At 43.7% G+C, this 22,155-nt stretch overlaps 1 protein-coding gene across 16 annotated transcripts in view; it reads left to right on the forward strand.

Annotated features, from left to right (window-relative positions):
- ZNF592 (zinc finger protein 592) overlaps positions 1-18,135 on the forward strand; it is a 54,589-nt gene extending 36,454 nt beyond the window's left edge. For 13 of the 16 annotated variants that reach the window (XM_024117227.3, XM_028496510.2, XM_028496505.2 and 10 more), the window contains 7 exons: positions 6,923-7,101; positions 13,082-13,258; positions 13,539-13,698; positions 13,812-14,099; positions 14,328-14,440; positions 15,112-15,247; positions 16,469-18,133. In XM_024117227.3, the coding sequence (XP_023972995.1) occupies positions 6,923-7,101; positions 13,082-13,258; positions 13,539-13,698; positions 13,812-14,099; positions 14,328-14,440; positions 15,112-15,247; positions 16,469-16,969 (1,554 nt within the window). In that variant the 3' untranslated portion in view covers positions 16,970-18,133. Of the gene's footprint in view, positions 1-6,922; positions 7,102-13,081; positions 13,259-13,538; positions 13,699-13,811; positions 14,100-14,327; positions 14,441-15,111; positions 15,248-16,468 lie in introns of all 16 variants that reach the window. The other 3 variants (XM_055087906.1, XM_055087907.1, XM_028496501.2) reach the window with 2 other exon arrangements.
- Positions 18,136-22,155: the final 4,020 nt, after the last annotated feature.

Below are 22,155 nucleotides of genomic sequence, written 5' to 3' on the forward strand. Positions count from 1 at the left end.
GAATGCAGGAGATTTCTGTGCATTAATTTTGTATCCTGCTACTTTACCAAATTCATTGATTAGCTCTAGTAGTTTTCTGGTAGCATCTTTAGGATTCTCTATGTATAGTATCATGTCATCTGCAAACAGTGACAGCTTTACTTCTTCTTTTCCAATTTGGATTCCTTTTATTTCTTTTTCTTCTCTGTTTGCTGTGGCTAGAACTTCCAAAACTATGTTGAATAAGAGTGGTGAGAGTGGGCAACCTTGTCTTGTTCCTGATCTTAGTGGAAATGGTTTCAGTTACCATTGAGGATGATGTTGGCTGTGGGTTTGTCATATATGGCCTTTATTATGTTGAGGAAAGTTCCCTCTATGCCTACGTTCTGCAGGGTTTTTAACATAAATGGTTGTTGAATTTTGTCAAAAGATTTCTCTGCATGTATTGAGGTGATCATATGGTTTTTCTCCTTCAATTTGTTAATATGGTATATCACGTTGATTGATTTGCATATATTGAAGAATCCTTGCATTCCTGGGATAAACCCCACTTGATCATAGTGTATGATCCTTTTAATGTGCTGTTGGATTCTGTTTGCTAGTATTTTGTTGAGGATTTTTGCATCTATGTTCATCAGTGATATTGGCCTGTAGTTTTCTTTCTTTGTGACATCTTAGTCTGGGTTTGGTATCAGAGTGATGGTGGCCTCGTAGAATGAGTTTGGGAGTGTTCCTCCCTCTGCTATATTTTGGAAGAGTTTGAGAAGGATAAGTGTTAGCTCTTCTCTAAATGTTGGATAGAATTTGCCTGTGAAGCCATCTGGTCCTGCGCTTTTGTTTGTTGGAAGATTTTTAATCACAGTTTCAATTTCAGTGCTTGTTATTGGTCTGTTCATATTTTCTGTTTCTTCCTGGTTCAGTCTCAGAAGGTTGTGCATTTCTAAGAATTTGTCCATTTCTTCCAGATTGTCCATTTTATTGTCATATAGTTGCTTGTAGTAATCTCTCATGATCCTTTGTATTTCTGCAGTGTCAGTTGTTTCCTTTTCATTTTTCATTTTCTAATTCTCCTTTTTCATTTCTAATTCTATTGATTTGAGTCTTCTCCCTTTTTTTCTTGGTAAGTCTGGCTAATGGTTTATCAATTTTGTTTATCTTTTCCTTCTGCTAACTTTGGGGTTTTTTTGTTCTTCTTTCTCTAATTGCTTTAGGTGTAAGGTTAGGTTGTTTATTTCAGATGTTTCTTGTTTCTTAAGGTAGGATTGTATTGCTATAAACTTCCCTCTTAGAACTGCTTTTGCTGCATCGTTGTTTTTTTTTTTGATGTGATTTTGAAAGGGATATTTTTTTTTAACTTTCCCTTTCTGATATTTCATTGTTAGTGTAAAGAAGTGGAATAGATTTCTATATGTTAATCTTATATCCTGCTACCTTGCTGAATTTGTTTATCAGTTCTAGTAGTTTTTGTGTGGAGTGTTTAGGGTTTTCTCTATATAGTATCATGTCATCTGCATATAATGATAATTTTACCTTTTTTTTTTTTTTTTTTTTTTTTTTGCGGTATGCGGGCCTCTCACTACTGTGGCCTCTCCCATTGCGGAGCACAGACTCTGGATGCGCAGGCTCAGTGGCCATGGCTCATGGTCCCAGCTGCTCCGCGGCATGTGGGATCTTCCCGGACCAGGGCACGAACCTGTGTCTCTTGCATCGGCAGGCGGATTCTCAACCACTGCACCACCAGGGAAGCCCCAGTTTTACCTTTTTAAAAAAAAATAAATTTATTTATTTATTTTTGGCTGTGTTGGGTCTTTGTTGCTAGGCATGGGCTTTCCTCTAGTTGGGGTGAGCGGGGGCTACTCTTCATTGCAGTGTGCAGGCTTCTCATTGCAGTGGCTTCTCTTGTTGAGGAACATGGGCTCTTGGCTTGCGGGCTTCAGTAGTTGTGGTGCACAGGCTCAGTATTTGTGGCTCGTGGGCTCTAGATTGCAGGCTCAGTAGTTGGGGCGCACAGGCTTAGTTGCTCTGTGGCATGTGGGATTTTCCCGGACCAGGGAACGAACCTGTGTTCCCTGCATTGGCCCGCGGATTCCTAACCAGTGCGCCACCAGGGAAGTCCCAATTTTAACTTTTTTAAAAACATTTTTATTTAGTTTTTGGCTGTGCCCCATGGCTTGTGGGATCTTAGTTCCCCAACCAGGGATCAAACCCATGCCCCCTGCAGTGGAAACACGGAGTCTTAACCACTGGACCACTGGGGAAGTCCCTATCTATTTCTTCTTGATTCAGTTTTGGTGAGCTGTATGTTTTTAGAAACTTGTTCATTTCTTCTATGTTGTCCAGTTTGTTGTCATATAGTTGTTCATAGTATTCTCATATGGTTTTTTGTATTTCTGCAGTATCAGTTGTTATTTCTCCTCTTTCACTTTTTTCTTTATTTGGGTCCTCTCTCTTTTCTTCTTGGTGACCCAGGCCAGAGATTTGTCAATTTTGTTTACCCTTTCAAAGAACCAACTCTTGGTTTTATTGGGTTTTTCCTATATTTTAAAAAAATCTCTATTTTATTTATTTACTCTCTGATCTTTATTATTTCTTCCCTCTGCTGACTAGGTTTTTTTGTTCTTCTTTTTAAAATTCTTTTAGGTGGTAGGTTAGGTTGTTTATTTGAGCTTATTCTTGTTTTTTGAGGAAGGCCTGTATCACTATGAACTTCCCTCTAAGAACTGCTTTTGCTGCATCCCATAGATTTTGTATGGTTGTGTTTTCATTGTCATTTGTCTCAGGGTATTTTAAATTTCCTCTTTTATTTCATCATTGACCCATTGGGTTTTTGGTAGCATGTTGTTTAGTCTCCATGTAATCATTTTTTTCTCATTTCTCTTTCTGTGGTTGATTTCTCGTTTCATGCCCTTATGATCAGAAAAGATGCTTGAAATAATTTCTATCCTCTTAAATTTGTTGAGGCTTGTTTTGCATCCTAGTATGTGGTCAGTCCTAGAGAATGTTCCATGGGCATTTGAAAAGAATGTGTATTGTGTGTTTTTTGAATGTAACGTCCTTAAAATATCAGTTGGTCTACCTGTTCTATTGTATATCGTTTAGGATTTCTGTTGCTTTATTGATTTTCTGTCTGGAAGATCTGTCCACCGATGTGAGTGGGGTGTTAAAGTCTCCTACTATTATTGTACTCCCATCAGTTTCTCCTTTTATGTCTGTTAGTATTTGTTTTATGCATTTGGGTGCTCCTATATTGGCTGCATATATGTTAACGAGTGTAATATCCTCTTCTTGTATTGATCCTTTTATCATTACATAGTGTCCTTCTTTATCTTTCATTTTGGCCTTTGTTTTAAAGTCTATTTTGTCTGATATGAGTATTGCTACCCCTGCTTTCTTATCATTTCCTTTTAAATGAAATATCTTTTTCCATCCCCTTACTTTTAATCGTTGTATGTCCTTCACCCTAAAGTGGGTCTCTTGTAGGCAGCATATTATAGGCTCTTGTTTTTGTGTTTTTTTTTTTTTAATCAACAGTCTGCCACTTTGTGTCTTTTGATTGGAGCATTTAGTCCATTGACATTTAAGGTAATTACTGACAGATATGTATTTATTGCCATTTTAAACCTGTTTTCCAGTTGATTTTGTATTTCTTCTTTGTTCCTTTTTCTTTTTGTTTTTCCTATTGTGGTTTGATGTTTTTCTTTTGTGTTAAATGCTTGTGTCCTCTTTTTGTTTTTTTGTGAATCTGTTGTATGTTTTTGATTTGTGAGTCATTCTTTTTTAAAAAAAAATCTCATGAGTATTTATTTTATTTTATTTTTTTATAAATTTATTTATTTTTGGCTGCATTGGGTATTCGTTGCTGCGCACGGGCTTTCTCCAGTTGTGGCTTGTGGGGGCTACTCTTCGTTGCGGTGCGCGTGCTTCTCAGTGTGGTGGCTTCTCTTGTTGTGGCGCGTGGGCTCTAGGTGCACAGGCTTCAGTAGTTGTGGTGTGTGGGCTCAGTAGTTGTGGCCTGTGGGCTCTAGAGCACAGGCTCAGTAGTTGTGGCACACAGGCTTAGTTGCTCCGTGGCATGTGGGAACTTCCTGGACCAGGGATCAAACCCGTGTCCCCTGCATTGGCAGTCAGATTCTTCTTTTTTTTTAAATTGTTGTACACAACATTTATTGTTTTTGCATTTGCTGCCAGGAATGTTTGCCACGAGTTCACGGCCAAGTTGTAGATAGTGATCTGTGACTCTCAAAGCATGACGGTGTCCAGTCTTCCTGAGTCCATACCTGGACTCAGTCTCCACTTGGCTTGTTTGGGTTGGTTTAAGCTGTAAGCTGATTCAAACCTTTTAACACAAGCTGTGTATACATTCCAAACACAGACCATCTATCACCCTGGTGGTAAAATCTGAGAGGAACAACATAAAGTGGTTTATAGCACATATGGATTTTAACTTGGCTAATGTCCCAAACTAGTTAGGAGATAAGGCAGTACTCAGCAGGCAGGCAGATTCTTAACCACTGTGTGACCAGGGAAGTCCTGTGAGTCATTCTTTTTGATGCTCAATTATCCCATCTTTGATCTTTGGGAGCCCCTTCAAGCTGGCTCCTGTGTCCTTTTGATATGAACTCATTAAACCTTGAGAAGCTTTCTTACTTTGAGCCCCAACAAGATGTCCTGGGCACATTTCTTGTGCTAAAACCTAGAGTCAGTTGTTTTTCCAAGAAGCCAGGGTTTTCTTTGTGTGTGTGTGTGTGTGAGAAATGATATTTAGAGACCACATTCTGGGCACCAGAGATGCTTATTCTGCTGGATATATCTGTTCCTAGGCCTTTTCAGTGGTCAGAGCTAAAAAATATATTTTTAAAAAGAGGAAAGGAAGATCATGAGTTTATGCTGGTATTAAGATGTAAGATTATCCTTTTTATGTAACTGATTTTATACTGAAAATCTTGGTTCCTAAGATTTTCTTACTACACACACACACGCACACACACACACACACACACACACACCAATTTTAAAATATCAAAATCAATATTATTTCTAATGTTGTTAGGACTACTGCATAAAGTTGAGGGTGTATTTGCAGTTCTTTTTGTCCTTAGAATATATCATATTAAGAATGTATAAGTCAAAATACTGTGTTTTAAAAGTCACTGGGGATAATTTTTTTCTCTACATGGTTATGTCACCTACTTGATACATAGTTAGGTTGTTTCTGTTTTTCAATTTTTAGGGAATGCTTTTGTTTGTTTAGTTTAATTTTGTATATGTATTTGAAATTATATAAAACATTTATGTGATTCCAAAATTATATAACAAGGTATATTCAGAAAAGTCTTGCTTCCATTCCTGTCCGTTTCACCCTGTTCTCTCCTTCCCCATAGGTAACCATTTTTATTGACTTTCGGTTTATTGCTCCATTGCTCCTTTTTTGCAGATATGAACAAATGTGTGTGTGTATGTGTATGTGTGAGAGTGATTATTTCCTCCTTTTTTACACAAAAAATAGCATACTTGTTTACTGTTCTGCACCTAGAGCAATAGTGAAAAAACAACTACAACAAAACCTTTTATTATGGCATGTCCCAAACATATATAAAAGTGGAAAGAACGGTATAATGAACCTTCTTTTAACAGTTACCAACTCAGTGGCCCATCTTGTTTCATCTATGTTCTTACTCACCTCTCCCCCAGTGGATTGTTTTTAAACAAATCCCAGCATTATAGTATCTATTTTAGTATATATATCTAAAAGATAAAGCTCTATCCTCAAAAAATACCAAAACATAGACATAATATCATCACATCTCAAAATTAATAATAATTCCTTATTATCAAATCTTAATATCAAGTGGCAGATGTCTCAGTATTGTCATCATTAAGTTAGGCTTAAAATATCTGATTGTCTCATTTCTTTTTACACTTGGCTTGCTTGAATCAGGATCCAAATAAGGGCTATACATTGCAGTTGTATACACTGAAAATGTCTTTTAAGTCTCTTTTCATCTGTAAATTCCTCTTCCCTTAATCTTTTTTTCCATTGAAATTTTTTTTGTTGAAAACACTAGATTGTTGGTCCTGTAGAGGCCCTATATTCTGGATATTGCTGCTTAAACAGAGATCTTTTCCTGGCCTCCCTAACAACTTATCCCTCTGAGCACTCCTCTGACCCCAGGTCAGTGGCCCCCTCAGTGAGTAGTACAGTTGTCCCTTTTTTACTAAGAAGGGCCTCTTCAGATGCAGGCACCAGCTTAGTCTCTTGCTTTCCCCCTCTGGGCTGTCTGGGCTCTTCCCATTAGAGAGCTTCAGTGAGTCTGCCTGTAGGACTTGTTAGCCTCTGGTTCTCTCCTGGGGCTGAGAACAAAGGAGCTGCTACCTATCCTGTGCTTTCCTGTGGGTGTATGTGGTCAGTTGTGGCTCAGGGCACCCCCCAGAGTGGGCTGAGGTTATGGAAGCTCAGTTAGTCTGCACTGGGGCTTCTGAGCATTAACCAGGGTAGACTCATGTCTACTTTGGAAGTCCCTGAGCCAGCTGACTAAAGCTGTTGAGTAGGAACCTGCTGAGCTAGGGTAGAGGCCCTGGTGAGTCTGGCAGTGTATTGAGGTCTTAGAATTCAAGAAGTGCCTTGGGCCTCTGAAAAGGAAAACGTGGTCCTCTGCTAAGCCAGAGGAGAGAAATACAGTCCTATGTGTAGGATTAATCTTTGGGAAAATACAGTCAGGTCTGTTTTTGATTAATAAGGTGAGAGGCAAAGGTAGCTTGGGTGTCAGTGTCAACACTTCATAAGGCCTGGGGATTTCACTAGTGTCCTAGGAGAGCTGGAAGAGAGAATGGTTGTGGGAGGAGGTCATTCTGACCCATGTCCTAGGAAAGCCAGACAGCTCTGATTGGAGAGCTACAGGCCTGTGGCTCCTGCGTGAACTGCTTTCTTGCTGTTCTTTCCTAGACTTGCCAGGTGTGCCAGATGCTGCTGCCCAACCAGTGCAGTTTCTGTGCCCACCAGCGGATCCACGCCCACAAGTCCCCCTACTGTTGTCCGGAGTGTGGAGCCCTCTGTCGCTCTGCCTACTTCCAGACCCATGTAAAGGAGAATTGCCTGCACTATGCCCGCAAGGTGGGCTACAGGTGGGTGCTACCTGACTCACTGTCCTGGGCTTGCCCAGTGACTGGTTCTTTTTCTGGACCAGAACTCATTTAAGACTTGAGTTTTGGGAGTTCCCTGGTGGTCTAGTGGTTAGGATTTGGTGCTTTCACTGCTGTGGCCTGGGTTCAATCCCTGGTTGGGAAACTGAGATCCTGCAAGCCACGAGGCACGGCCAAAAAAAAATGAGTTTTAGTCTTAAGAGGCCTGGGCTCCAGCCTAATAAGAGAAGAATGTTGATTGGTATGTGGAGAGACATTTTTATCTTGTAGGGAACCAGAAGAGCAAGGGGAAGAAAAATAAGGAGTTAAAAAGTTAAACATTAAAAAAAAAAAAGCTTTGGGACTTCCCTGGCTGTTCAGTGGTTAAGACTCTGCGTTTCCACTGTAGGGGACGCGGGTTCGATCCCTGGTCGGAGAACTAAGATCCCACATGCCGTGTGCGGCACAGCCAAAAGATAAAAAATAATTAAATTTTAAAAAAAAGCTTTAAATGGGAAGATTTTGGGGAGATTAGAATGTATATAAACATTCACTTTGTCAGTTTGTTTTTTAAAAGTATATAAATTTGTTCACAGTTATCATGTTTGGCATATTAATTTTAAAGTACTATTTCAGTAATAAATTTACAACTGTCAGTACTTTAAAATGTTCTCAATTTTTGTTAACAAATGGCAAGATGCCAAACTTAAAGGACTCTAGTATCTTTGTGTTGATTAGTTTTTGTCAGTTTGTGAGAAGCAAAACCTGAGAATGGAAGAAATCATCAGCTTCATGGTAAAACCGAGAAAACTGTATTTTAATTAAACTGAATCTTCTCCATTGTGTCGAACAAATATAAGCAAGAAGTCATTTTCAGGAAAAAGATCAAAATGAGGGAGAATACTCCCTTCAAAACTCATTGATCATTTTACATTGCGTCATTTTACATTGACGCAATCAGGTCTCCTTTACTGGTTTACTGGTTGCTTGGGAGTTTCTACATCTTCTCATGCTTTACTTGATTATTTTTACTTCAGAAATATAATTTTGCCCCAATTTATTAAGGTTTTCTTCTCTTTGGTATTAATTTTTTTTATTGATTTAGTTCATTTAATAAACATTTTTTGAGTACTTACTGTTGTCTTTAGCATTGTGCCAGACACTCAAGATACAAAGATGATTAAGACCCAGCTCCTGCCCTCAAGGGGTTTCAGTCTGATAGGTTGCAGACATGCACACAAGTAATTACGATTCAAAGTGGTAAGTCCCATAGTTGAGGAATGGTCAGGAAAGCTTCGTAGAGGAGATATTAGGAGGTTTTAGGTAGAAGAAAGGGAGAGAGCATATCTGGCAAGAGCATAGGCAAAGGATATCAGCACACATAAAAGGGCTTACAGGAATGATGAGCATTTCAATAGATGTAGGTCAGGATGAACCGGAGGAAGGGTGAGAAATGAGACTAGGGAGTTGGTAGAGGCCAGGCCATGCAAGACCTTGTATTCCGTGGCAGACATTTGGACTTTATCCAGTGGACAGTGATGAGCTACAGAAGGATTTGCAGCAGGGGAGTGATCCAGCTGGATCTGTGTTTTAGAAAGATCATTCTGGAAAGCTGACATGTATATTAGAGGGGAGAGATTAGAGACTGGTTGTGTGACAATCCAGATGAGAGACTGAGGGATTCAGCTAAGGCATGGCTGTGGGGTTGGAGAGAAGGTAAATTTGAGAGAGATTAGGAAGTAGAAACATTAGGGCTTGATGATAGTTTGTATACTGGGGTGAGGGATGGGGAGTGGTTAGTGATCACTTACAGGTTTCTCTCTTGGTATAAGCATTTCCAAATGTAGACTGATTTCTTTTACATGTTATGGAGAATGGAGAAGCTAAAGTGTATGGGAAGAAAATAATCCAGAGATGGGGTTGTACAAAGCCCTTGCCACCATGTTGCAGAAGAGCATTGCTGGGCAGCACCCCAGGCTACATTTTAAAACCAAACACCTGAACCTGTGTTTTTTGCAGTATTCATAAAGTTTGAAAATACCTTTCTAACTTTGACTTAAGTGTATGCTGCTTGTTTCAAGATCAAATCGAATCCAATAGCAATGCAATCAACACTTTAATTTTTGTATTTGAATCTTGAATCCAAGAAATTTTCAGTAACAGATGGATTAATAGCATTTTTTGTCTTTTAATTAAATATTTTACTTTCTTCTGTAAGAGTAGAAAGAAACCTAATGTCTCAAAAGGAATTTAGTTTATCAAGCCTTTGTAAGAAATGTCAGACAAAAAAGTATTATGATTCAGCTAGAGGGATTACTGAAGATATTGCCATTAAAATTTTCAGTGATCTACGGTTGAACTCAGAAGATATACACACTAATATAGTATTCATTATACTTAAGATCTTCAACTATTAATGTGGTTTTCTGGTAACAGCTTTATTCAGATGTAATTCATGTACCATCGTATTCACCCATTTAAAATGTCCTATTTGGTGGTTTTTACTATATTCACAGAGTTGTACAATCAGCCACCACAATCAATTTTAGAATATTTTCATCACCCAAAAAGAAACCCTATATTTGCAATCCTCCCATCCCCCCAACCCTAAGCAACTGCTTTCTGTCTCATAGATGTGTCTCCTTCGGACGTTTCATATAAATGGAGTCATATAATATGTGGTCTTAGCATAATGTTTTCAAGATTCATCCATGTTGTAACATATATTAGTATTTCATTCCTTTTTTGTTTCTACCTGTTGGCTATTATGAATAATGCTGCTAATGAACATTCATGTACAAGTTATTATGTAGCACATGTTTTCAGTTCTTTTGGATATATACCTAGCAGTAAAATAAGGAACTACCAGATTGTTTTCCAAAGTGGCTATACCACATTTATATTCCTACCAGCAGTGTATCAGAGTTTTGATTTCTTCACATATTTGTTATTGTCTGACATTTGCATATGCCATTGTTGTGGGTATAAAGTTGTATCTCATTATGATTTTGATTTGTATTTCTCTGATGGATAATGATGTTGAGCTTATCTTCATAAATTTATTGGCCATTTGTATATTTTCTTTGGAGAAATATCTATTCAGATCCTTTGCCCATTTAAAAATTGTGTTATTTGTCTTTTTGTTGTTGAGTTGTAAGAGTTCTTTATATATTCTGGTTACAAGTCCCTTGTCAGATGTATGATTTGCTAATATTTTTTCCCATTCTCTGGGTATTAATATTTTTTAGGAAATTCTCAGAAGGTACCTATGTTCCATTTCACTGAGCTCTACTACAGAGTTTTACAATATTATATTTTTAGAATTCTATAAATTATTCTGCTCTTTGTTGAAAATTTGGAGAGTTACCAGTGTCATAAGGGAGCAAGTTTAGACTGTTTAATAATGTGTTATTTTCTTATTATTTGTGGTTATTGGCAAAGCTAAATATTTTACTGCTCTTTATCTTTTCTAAAACTTTATATGTTTGACAGCATATGGTTCTATAATTGTCTGTTTTCTCTTTTTCTCTTAAACAGTTGGTAAAGAGCTGTGTCATAGGGTTGGATTTCTCTTCTGCAGAGTTTTTCATCAGTTTGTAAAAACCCTGCTTGATTCAGTCCTTCACTGAGGCTACTTGGCACATGTTCTTTTACCCCTTTATATTCTTACTTTCCGTGAGGTTTCTTCCAAGAATGTCTGCTGGGTAAATAGAATGGATTTTCAGTCGCATTTACATTGCTCCTGTAGGAGTTTGGTCAAACTGCACAAATAAAACCACTTAAGAGATTCTTTACACGTCAGGTGTATTTGCCACTTTGGATGAATTTGGAAATATGTGGATTTTTTTCTCCTCATAATTATTTGTGGTATGGATGTACTTCTGTGTGCTAGGAGTTGGTCACTATTTTGTTTAGCAGGAGAGAAAAGGAAATATAATTTAAATGTAAGTACTTTGTATAGTTGCTGTAACACATGTACACATTTAGTAACGAATGCTCATAGGCCTCAGTTGCGAACAGGCTTTGGGTTCTGTGCACTTCTCATTGCTAATTAAGTTTGCAAAAGGTGATTCTGTCCTCCACCCCCACTCCCCAATACACACAAAAGGAAGAAAAACAAAAAGGACTGGTCAGGATTCTGTGATGAGTTACGTGGATTGCAAAAATGGGCTAATGTATTGAAATGCAGGCTAATATTTGGGAGTCAAAGAATTCTTAAGTGAAGGGATGTCCTTTCACTAAAGCAACAGCCTCTCTTCTAGCCTCTATCTAGCCTACTGGGATGTTAAGTTTATAGGAGCAAGCAATATTGCAACAAATGGAAAATAATAGTTATCTCAAGAGGAATAGCTGGGAGCAGGGAAGGTTTTTTTCTCACGTAGGGGAGACCTGTGTGTGTTTATAAGCAGGAAGAAAGACTGAACACATGAGAGGGTCTAGGAACCTGAATAGATACAGGTTAGCCTGGAGGGAAGGTCACATCATTTTCTGATACTGAAGGAAGGAAACACAGTATTTATAGAGAGATATTTTGAAGTTGAAAGAAGAGTCCAACAGACCTCAATTTCAGAAAAACGGTTTAAGACAGTTGATACTTTACAAAAATGATATATGCACTAAACAAAACTCAGAAAATACGAATTGGTAGGGAAAAAAAGAAAAATGTTATCCATAGTCCCACCAAGGAGACACTAGAACGCTTATGAGCTGCATGGTCCAAAATGGTATCGGGGGACTTCTCTGGTGGTGCAGTGGTTAAGAATCTGCCCCCCAATGCAGGGGACACGGGTTTGATCCTTGGTCTGGGAAGATCCCACATGCCGCAGAGCAACTAAGCCCGTGCGCCACAACTACTGAGCCCGCGCGCCTAGAGCCCGTGCTCCGCAACAGGAGAAGCCACTGCAACGAGAAGCCTGCGCACTGCAACGAAGAGTAGCTCCCGCTCGCCGCAACTAGAGAAAGCCTGCGTGCAGCAACGAAGACCCAACGCAGCCAAAAATAAATAAACAAAAAAATAAATAAATTTATAAAAAAAAAAAGAAGGGGCTTCCCTGGTGGCGCAGTGGTTGAGAGTCCGCCTGCCGATGCAGGGGACACGGGTTCGTGCCCCGGTCCGGGAAGATCCCACATGCTGCGGAGCGGCTAGGCCCATAAGCCATGGCCACTGAGCCTGCGCGTTCGGAGCCTGTGCTCTGCAACGGGAGAGGCCACAGCAGTGAAAGGCCCGCGTACCCAAAAACAACAAAAAAAAGAAAACCCAAAATAGTATCAGGCACGTGACTACTGAACACTTGAAGTGTAGCCAGTGCAACTGGGCGTTTTATTTTATTAATTTAAATTTAAATAGTCACATGGACAGTGCAGTATAGAACATGTCCATCATCACAGCAAGTTCCATCAGACAGTGCTTCTCTAGAGCATTTCTTCTTGGGCTTTGAGGGCTGTTTATTTTAATGTGGTTGTTATGGCGAGTGTAGCATTCCGTAATTGTACATTTTATTCAGTGAACATCCCTGCCTGTTCGGCTCCAGCTTGCGGGAAGACACAGGCTTTCTGCAGTCTCCTTCTAAAATTCCTCTTGGACTCCTGCAGTTGTTATCACACTTAAATGGATACTGTTGATGTCATTTTTGAACCATTCTCCACCCTCTCCACTCCCACCAGATTCTCTTGGCTGGGTTCAAGTTTTTGGTTTGCAGAAGAATATTCTCTGGCCAGTGAGGGGAGGGGAGGCTCTCTTCCCCCTTCTCTACCAGGTTGGGTGTTGGGCTTGGGGGACCCTGGGTGACTGCATTTTGCCAGGCGGCAGCAAGCAGACTCTTGAGGTGTACATGTGGAGGATAGAAGACTGAGTGCATGAGGGAGGGGGAGAGGGAGGGTCCCTGAGATGGCCCTGTTCCTGTCTTCCATTCCTCCTTTTCCAACACTACTTCTCGGTCTGACATGCCTACTCCCCCCGCACCCCCCAACATCTGTTATCCAGGTGCATCCACTGTGGGGTAGTCCATTTGACCTTGGCCTTGCTGAAAAGCCACATCCAGGAGCGACACTGCCAGGTTTTCCACAAATGTGCATTCTGTCCCATGGCCTTCAAGACTGCCAGTAGCACCGCGGACCACAGCGCCACCCAGCATCCCACCCAGCCCCACAGACCCTCCCAGTGAGTGCAGCTCCAGGGCCAGCAGGCCTGTGGGAGCAGAGCTGATAGCTTGGGTGCTCTGTGGGGAGGTGTTGGGATGGACTGGGAAGCCTGGGCTAGTGGCAGAGATGCCTGGAGTCCTCTGAAGACATCCTGAGTCTGCGGAGTATCAACGTTGGCTCAGAGTATTGCTTTCCCAAACCTTACTCTGGTTCAGAGAGATCAGAGATGGGGTGGAGGGGCCTTGTGGTTCTGCCAGCGCAGCCTTGGTTACCTCACATGCTGGGGCTTGTCTCGTCAGGCTCATTTATAAGTGCTCCTGTGAAATGGTCTTCAACAAGAAGAGGCACATTCAGCAGCATTTTTACCAGAATGCCAGTAAGGCGCAGGTGGGCGTCTTCAAGTGCCCTGAGTGCCCGCTCTTGTTCCTGCAGAAGCCAGAGTTGATGCAACATGTCAAGGTGGGACGCCTTGGGGAAGGAGGCTGGGGAGAAGGGCACATGCCTCAGGCCGGGGGTCTGACTCTGTGCATCTTTCCCCTTGCCCAGTCAGTAATCGCTCTCCCCATCCCCAGAGCACCCACGGTGTTCCCCGAAACGTGGACGAGCTGTCAAGCCTCCAGTCTTCAGCAGACACATCTTCAAGCCGCCCTGGCTCTCGAGTTCCCACTGAACCCCCAGCCACTAATGTGGCTGCTCGGGGCAGCTCCCTGCCCTCTAGCCGCTGGGGCAGGCCTGAAGCCCATCGCAGGGGTGAGGCCAGGCCCCGGCTGAGGAACACTGGCTGGACCTGCCAGGAGTGCCAGGAGTGGGTTCCTGATCGGGAGAGCTATGTGTCCCACATGAAAAAGAGCCATGGTCGGGTAAGTGTAGCCACATGGGCACAGTGCAGCCCCAGATTCTCTGGACTTCTGTCCTGTGGGGTCATAGCCCCCTTATGTGGACGACTTCCTGGTGCTTTGGGCATGGTGGGTACTACAGATCTTGAGGTCTTAGGGCATCCTCCTTTCTGCCTTCATCATCTGAGAAGACAAATGCTCCCAGAACTATCTTAACGGTTCTGATGCTTTGCATCCTGTCATCTCCCATAGACGTTGAAGCGGTACCCATGTCGGCAGTGTGAACAGTCCTTCCACACCCCCAACAGCCTGCGCAAACACATCCGCAACAACCATGACACAGTAAAGAAAGTCTACACTTGTGGGTGAGTCCCTGGGGGCGGGACCCAGGAGGCCTGAATTTATCAAGACTGTCCATAGTACCACTGGGGTTTTTTTCTGCTGTGAGATAAGGGCTCAAAGGCAAGAGATTAGCAGGTTTCTAACAGGAATATGCTGTGGCTAGGTCAGAAATGAGGGCATTCCAGAAATAAGCTTCTAGAGCTTGGTGGCTCTGGATCCCTCCCCCTTCCCAACTCCCTAACCCCAGGCTGGCCTGCCAGTCAGCAGTGGAGGGCCCTGAGGTTTGAGAGGAATGGTGGCAATGTGAGCATGTGCCCCGTTTGGCTGTGAGGCTTCAACACCATCTGTCCGAGCTTTAGGACCGGACAGGCCACTCTTTCAGGCTGACCACTAGCCCAGCACTTGGGTCTCTGGACCCAGATATCAGAGAGTGGAGAGTGCAGTCATAGCTCAGGGCCAGTACAGATACTCTGACTTGCTGTTGTCTGCCACCTTGGCTGGCTTGCTGGCTAGATTTCTCTGGGGAGTACCCAGCACCACCCATCCAGCCTGAGGGCCACTCTGCCTGCTCCAAACTCTCTCCCTGCTGGAGCCAGAAGCAGTTTTGCCTCTGCCTGCCTACCAGACCTGCCTGGCCCCACTGGGCCCCGGAGGCTGTCATCTTACATGACCTCTTTTGGCTTTACTTTTGCAGGTATTGCACAGAGGACAGCCCCAGCTTTCCTCGGCCCTCCCTCCTGGAGAGCCACATCAGCCTTATGCATGGTATCAGAAACCCAGATTTGAGCCAGACGTCCAAAGTCAGACCTTCGGGCGGACATTCCCCTCAGGTGAGTGTGGGACCCCTGCCCACTGGAGCAGCTTGCCCAGTGTGGCTGGAGCTGGAGGGGCACTAGGAAGGCTACAGGGAGCCCATTTGTCCTTGTGGCCATGGAGCAGCCAGCAGTGACAGCGTCCCTCAATGCCAGTCACTCTCTAGTCTTGTGTGACCTGCCTGGGGACTGCACACAAAGAAAGGACAGGAACAAACATCCACGAGGCAGCCCATTGACCGTTTTTTCTTTTTGTTTCCCTGTCACTGCGACCCCCTTCCTTGGGTGTATGCTGCATTCTGTGGCCATCGGAGTACTTTCACACATACCCTCCTGCTTCTGCCCCTCTGCAGTCCTAGGAGGCAGGGGTAGGCAGGGCTCACTGTTAGGTGAGGATGGCCATGCTTGGCTGAGTCATCTCCCCACCCCACCCCCAGTTACAGAGGAGCCAGTCCTAGACTCCTGCTATCCTGGACCTTCATCCTATGGCCTCATCCCTATTTCACGCCCTAGTCCATTTCTGGTCAACTTCTGGAGCAGCCTTCTCACAGTAGGCTCTTCCCACTCCACGGCGAGGGGGCTGCTCCTCAGAGGGGCAGGCATGTCTGGGAAACTGCCTGGATTTTCAGGAGTTTCTTTAATGGCTATTCAGAGAAGGGCCCTGGTCTGCAAAGACCCTTTCACACACAGCAGGAAGGGTGTCAATTGACATTTTGGCAACATCTGTCTATGATTAAAATGCATACCCTCCCTTCTCTGCCAAATGCATACATCCTCTGATCTAGCAATTCAGCTTCTAAGATTTATCTGTCAGATATCTTTGGCCTTGGGCATAAAGAAATGTGTCAATATATGTTTTTAAGTGAAAAAAGCAGGGTGAAGAAAAGTGTGCATGTAACGCTATAATTTCGTAAAAGGCAGTAGTTTTATTTCTGTGTACAGATAGAATATCTTTTGGAGGAGCCACAGAACCCAGGTAATACGGTGTTCTCTGGAGAGCAGGGCTGGGGAGCCGGGTAGGAGGGGCTTAATCTTTTCTATACCCTTCCCATATCTTTGGAATGTTGTGCCACATGTATGTGTTACATTAAACAAACAAACATAAGAAACAAACCAAACCTAAACCAGAATTTAGGGCTGCCGTGAGCCTGGCCTGGGTGGTGATTCTGTGAGTCCTTGGGCTGCGTTTATCATGTTTGGGGGGCTCATGTCTCGGGCTCACATAGTTTCCCCTTTCAGGTGAACCATCTGAAAAGGCCAGTCAGCGGAGCAGGGGATGCTCCAGACACCAGCAATGGCGCGACTGTCTCTTCCACCAAAAGGCACAAGTCCCTTTTCCAGTGTGCGAAATGTAGCTTTGCCACAGACTCAGGGCTCGAGTTTCAGAGCCACATACCTCAGCACCAGAAGGACAGCTCCACAGCCCAGTGTCTCCTCTGTGGCTTGTGCTACACCTCTGCCAGCTCCCTCAGCCGCCACCTCTTCATCGTCCACAAGGTGAGAGACCAGGAGGAGGAAGAGGCAGAGGCGGCAGAGCCAGAGGAGGGCTCTGGGGAGGAGGTGTCCATGGAGACCAGGGAGAACGGACTGGAAGAATGTGCCGAGGAGCCTCTGTTGGGTGACTCAGAGGCCAGGAGGTCGCTGGGCCTGGCCCCTGATGAGGATGGTGCCCAAGATGCTCAGAGTCAACCACAGGCCTCTCAGGACCGGGACAGCCACACACCGTCCCCGCAGGTGTGACTGGAAGCTTTGCAGTGTGCAGTCGGGTGGTGCCGTGGTGTCCTCCGCCTGCCATGCGGACAGTGGGAAAGAGAGGGCTCCGCCCCGGTGTGAGTGTGGCTGGCTGGGCCCTGGAGCAGAGTCTGCCCTGAGCTGCTGGGGGCTGGGTGTCCCCCAGCCCCAGGAGATGGCGGGGTCGCCCAGGACCCTCACAGCTCTGAATTTGCTTCTGTTATTTATGGCTTTGTGCTGCTTCTTGGTACCCCAACTTTTGTCTGCGTCCTTCCAGCCCCAGGCTGCTTAAGTGGCCCAACCCCGATGCTGTCACCTCAGCTCGAAACCCCTCAGCGGCTGTGCTCTTCTGGGAGGCTCCCCGCTCGCTGCCTTCAGCCAGGAGCCTCCTGACAGCAGCTCTCTTTCTTGCCACTGGAGCCTGAGAAGGGGGATGAGGGTGCTGGCGCGGTCCCTCTCAGAGAGCTCGCCCAGCCTGGCTTGCAGAGGGCCCTTGGTCACCATGCCCTTCCTTTCTGTCTTCTCTGATTCGTTCCCCCGAAAAGAGTCCTGGAGAATTAATTGTCACACTGGCCCATCCTGTCTGTGTGGGGGGCAGAAACTTCTGCAGCACACCTCTGTCTGGAACCCAGGAGAGCAGGAAACGCAGCCACAGCAGGCAGGCACCGAGAGGCAGACCCCCTTCAGAAGGAGCTGGGCGTCCTTGTTCTGCTGCTGTTCTGCCTTTCCTGATGTGCGGGGTGTGGGGCACAGAGACACTGGGATAACTGTACTCTTGCTTCTGTGCCATTAGAGAGGCTGCTGCCCCAGGCAGGCCAGCCCCTCCTCCTCTCGGCTGCACCCATGTTGCTCAGACTATATTTCAAATAAAAAAGTCTTCTTACCATGCAGGTAGGCTCTTGTATTCCTCTTCCAGTGAGCCTGGCCCTACCCTACTCCACCTAAGACTTCCCTCATTGTCCCATCTCTGAGGGAGAACAGTGTTTCCTGCTGCCCAAGGACGGTCCTCTCTAGATTTTGGACCTGTGGCGTGGAAACCAGGAGCTCCGTACTTCTGAAGGGGTGAGGGGAGGGTCTTATGCTGGTCAAGAGTCACCTCCAAGTTCTCCCCTGAGCTAGCAGCCTTGGTTTTTAGGGCCAATTGAAATTTTCCTGGGCACCTCCATCTTTCCTACAAATGGTTTTTCAAACTAAGAGAACCCTTTACTGGTGGGAGGAGGGGGAGGGATAGAAGGGAGGAATTCTGTACTTTTCTTGCACTGTTCAAGAGGCCTTGATATCACCCCTGCCACAGGGAACTCGGGTGTGGCAGAATTGGGATTAGACATGGGAGGCTGGGCTGTCTTTTCTCTGATGGCAGAGTTAGGACCTGACCTAGCACAAGGAGCCGGCTGTGCAGAGGTGTCCTCTGACCTCTGCTCTGAGTAGCTGCTGCAGCCCTGCATGGGTGGGATGTGGGACTGGGCCCGGCAGGATCTAGTGCAGCAAAGGGAAGTGGGTGCTGGCTGCATTCTTAGAGGCGATCCTTCAAGGAAGACATTAAATATCAATGATAAATTATTAAGTCAGGTAAACATGCCTGACCTTTTCACAATTGAAAAAAAATTTCTTCCTCTATCAAATGCCAGATTTTTAGTGGAAATGCTAATGGCATTGGGAAAGGTTAGTGCTTGTTTCAGTTTCAGAGAAACAGGGCTTTTTAATGATTGCCATACCTGGCAAGGCCACCATGTCCCTGCTTCCCAAGCAGGCAGCGAGGGCAAAGCGGGCCTGATTCCGGCTGCATGCAGAGCCAGAGCTGGCCCCAACTCAGCTGTCATCCCTTCTTAATTCCAGTTGCAGGGTGCTCACCCTGCACCCGGGGCCATTCACAGGAACAGATTATAGAGGAGGCTGATAGAAGCGTTTGAAATGGATGGCCAAACCACTTCCTGCTCAGAGACAGTATAGCTGGAGCCAGGGGAGAGGAGGTGGTGAAATCACAGGTTTGACCTGTCCTGACCTCAGATCTATGTCCTTCCTGGGAATGGCATGGAGTGGAAGGAATGTCGAGCCACTCACCAAGAAACCTGGGTCACAGCCTGGGTTCTGCCCTCAACCAGCTCTTAACAAACCCTCTTAACTTCACCAGCCCCTCCCCTTCAAGATAGACCTAGTATTTCCCATCCAACTGGATTCACAGGCTTTTGTGAGGTGATAAGCATGGATGCATTTTCTAGTTTATGAAACACTATCAATGTCAGGGATTATTGACTTGACTATGAAACACTCAGTGTCAGGGTGGAGTGTACCTTGCCGGCTATTCAGACTTGGATGCTGATGGTCAGTTATGATTGGTCTGGGACATCTCTCCACTGTTTAGTAAGAGTGATGATTAACAGCACTTTAAGCCCCGCTCGTGGGCCCAGCATCTTTCTAAAAACACTGCAGTGATTCTCACTTTGTCCTCACAGTGATCTCACAGTTATCCTCCATTTTACAGAGAAGAAAACCGAGGCTCAGAGAGGTTAAATAAGTTGCTGGGTGACCTTGTAAGTCAAGCCCATCTGGTTCTAAAGTCCATGTCAACTGCTGTGTTGCCTTAGTGACCCAGCTACTTTGGCTGGCTGCCAGCTTATCAACAGTTTGCAGCCATCCAGACATCTGCTTTCCTACCTCCCCTGCAGGTGGGGTGCCCCACTGAGCACCAGGTTCTCTTTGGAGTCAGTCTGTGCCTTTTCACCCCAAGGAGGGCCCTGTGCATCACATTTGCTTGTGGTGTTCCGAAGCACATGCAGTGTCTCTATGACCTTTCATTCTCATTGGGATTTATCTTGCCATTTGAAGATCATCATTTTGGTGAGGCTATTCCAGAAAAAGTGGCCCAACCCTCGCAGGAAACATGGTTCCCTCAGGGTCCAATATCTTCTGATCTTTTTTTTTTTTTTTTTAAAGATGTTTTAAAATAGTTGTGCTATCATTTGTTATCAGAAAATGCTTGCTGTAACAAGCACTTATCTGCTGGAGTGAATGCTCTACTGATCAAGTTAAACAGATAAGATCCCCACCCTTGTAGAAACTACAATTTAATACACTCTAAGGCTTGACAAATGACTAGTATTTATTTTCCAACTCCTTTATCTCTGTAAAATGATATGCCGAATTACTATAAGCTAATTGGTGTAGAAAGAGCTCTTCCTTTAACTTATGTAAACAGTCTGGCTTTTGAAAACAGCTGTGGTTCAGCAAGTTCAACACACTTTGCCTTCCCCGAGACTGCAGAAAAACCACTCTGCCTGCCCTGGTCATCACTGTGTATTCAGCTCTGGGCACACTTTCTTTTACTTGTTTTTAAATTTTTTTTTCATTTTTTGAAAAAAATTAATACACATACATGGTGAGACATCAAACAATGCAAAAAGAATACAATGAAAAGTAAGCTTCCCAATGGAGGTCAGCCTCCAGTTCCACATCCCCCTCTCCAGAATTAATCACTGTTTCTATATCTTATGTATCCTTCCTGAGCAATTCTATGCATTTACAAGTTTTTAAATATGTATATTTATATATCTATTTTTAATACAAATGGTAGCATTCTATACACACAGTGTTCTGAAGCTTGCTTTTTTTTTCACTTATATAATGGAGATTGTTCCAAACATCCAGTGGGTCAGTCTAATTCATTAAAAGCTCCTAGTACAGTTCCTTGTGTACACTAGTGGTTCAAAGAATGTTTGAATGACTGAATTCATGCATGCATGCGTGACTGAAAGAATCTGATTCAACCGGTAGCTACAAAGTTCTCTCAGGGTCTGATCTGAGACAGAATCTTCTGGATTCTGGAACATTTCTCCCTGTCTTTTCCAGGGGATTCAGGCTGTTGTCCAAAGCCTGACCTTTTCCACCAACAATTGCCACAGCAGTCTTAGAAACTGGGAGCCTTCGGTCCCTCTGGGGGAAAGAGCAGACTAAGACTCAAGTCCCAGTATGGGTTTGATTTTTTGTTTTAGGTCTCTATTTAAAATGCTTTTTCCTTGGGGAATTCCCTGGTAGTCCAGTGGTTAGGGCTCCACGCTTCCATTACAGGGGTCTTGGGTTTGATCCCTGGTTGGGCAACTAAGATCCTGCAAGCCGCGCGGTATGGCTGAAAGAAACAAGAGCAACACCTTTTTCTTATTGGAAAATGATATAGCATTATTAGAGAAATAAAAAACATGCATATTTATAATCCCATCTTTGCAGTTGTTTTCATTTTTGCATATCATTTTCCAGTCCTTGTTCTCTTCACAGCTGAGTTTATGGTATGATTATGATAACAGTGGTTAATATCAAACATTTCTATATGACAGACATTATTCTCACATTCCTTCTCCTGTTTAGTCTCATAACAATCCTATGAGATAAATATCAATACTACTATTATTCTTTTGGAGGTTCAGAGTGGTTGACCCTAAGGTCATGGAACTAGTAAGGGGCAGGTCTGAGATTACTCAGGTGTGACTAGCACTGCACTGCCTCTGATTTTGTACCCTACTTTTTTCTACTTAACATTATGTCTGGACATTTTCCCTGTTTCTACATAGCCTTGAGAATAAACTCACTGGCAGTGTAATAGAATGAAGAAATCCAGTGACTAGAAATCAAGAGCCCTAGGTTCCAGTCTGGATTCTGTAACTAAGTCATTTGATCTCTCTTGGCCTCAGTTCTTGCATCTGTCAAATTGAGGGGGGCGGTGGTTAAATTCCTGGGGATCTAGAATTGAGCCTGGCTAGATTTTATCTTCTTGATCCTGTATATATTTATGTAAAAATAGAGGGGACTTTCCTAAAGGCAAGATCTCTTATTGAATTTCTTCCTTTGTTTAATTGTTTTATTTATTTACTGACTTTTGGCCTAGATATATACAAAAATGGAAGACCCCCCCCACTGGCCCCCTCCCCCAAGGCAATATCACTTTTATTTGCATTTATTTATATTTCAATTTGCATCAGATTTCTGCTTTTTCAATTAGAATTCTAGTTCTTTTATGAGTAACTATTTCTTTTGGCTTTTGTCAAGCCTTTCCAAGTTTGAACTGTTTACTTTGTAATTCCAAAGCATCTTCAGATTCTTCTATTTCCCAGGTATCTATTCATTAGAGACCTAGGTCCAGATGAATTCTTGAACTAGTTCATTGTGTCATGTATTGGCCTTTTAACATGCTTTTATTTTTTATA

This window comes from Physeter macrocephalus, chromosome 11 (assembly GCF_002837175.3).
Source record: "Physeter macrocephalus isolate SW-GA chromosome 11, ASM283717v5, whole genome shotgun sequence".
Classification (NCBI taxonomy): Eukaryota; Metazoa; Chordata; class Mammalia; order Artiodactyla; family Physeteridae; genus Physeter; species Physeter macrocephalus.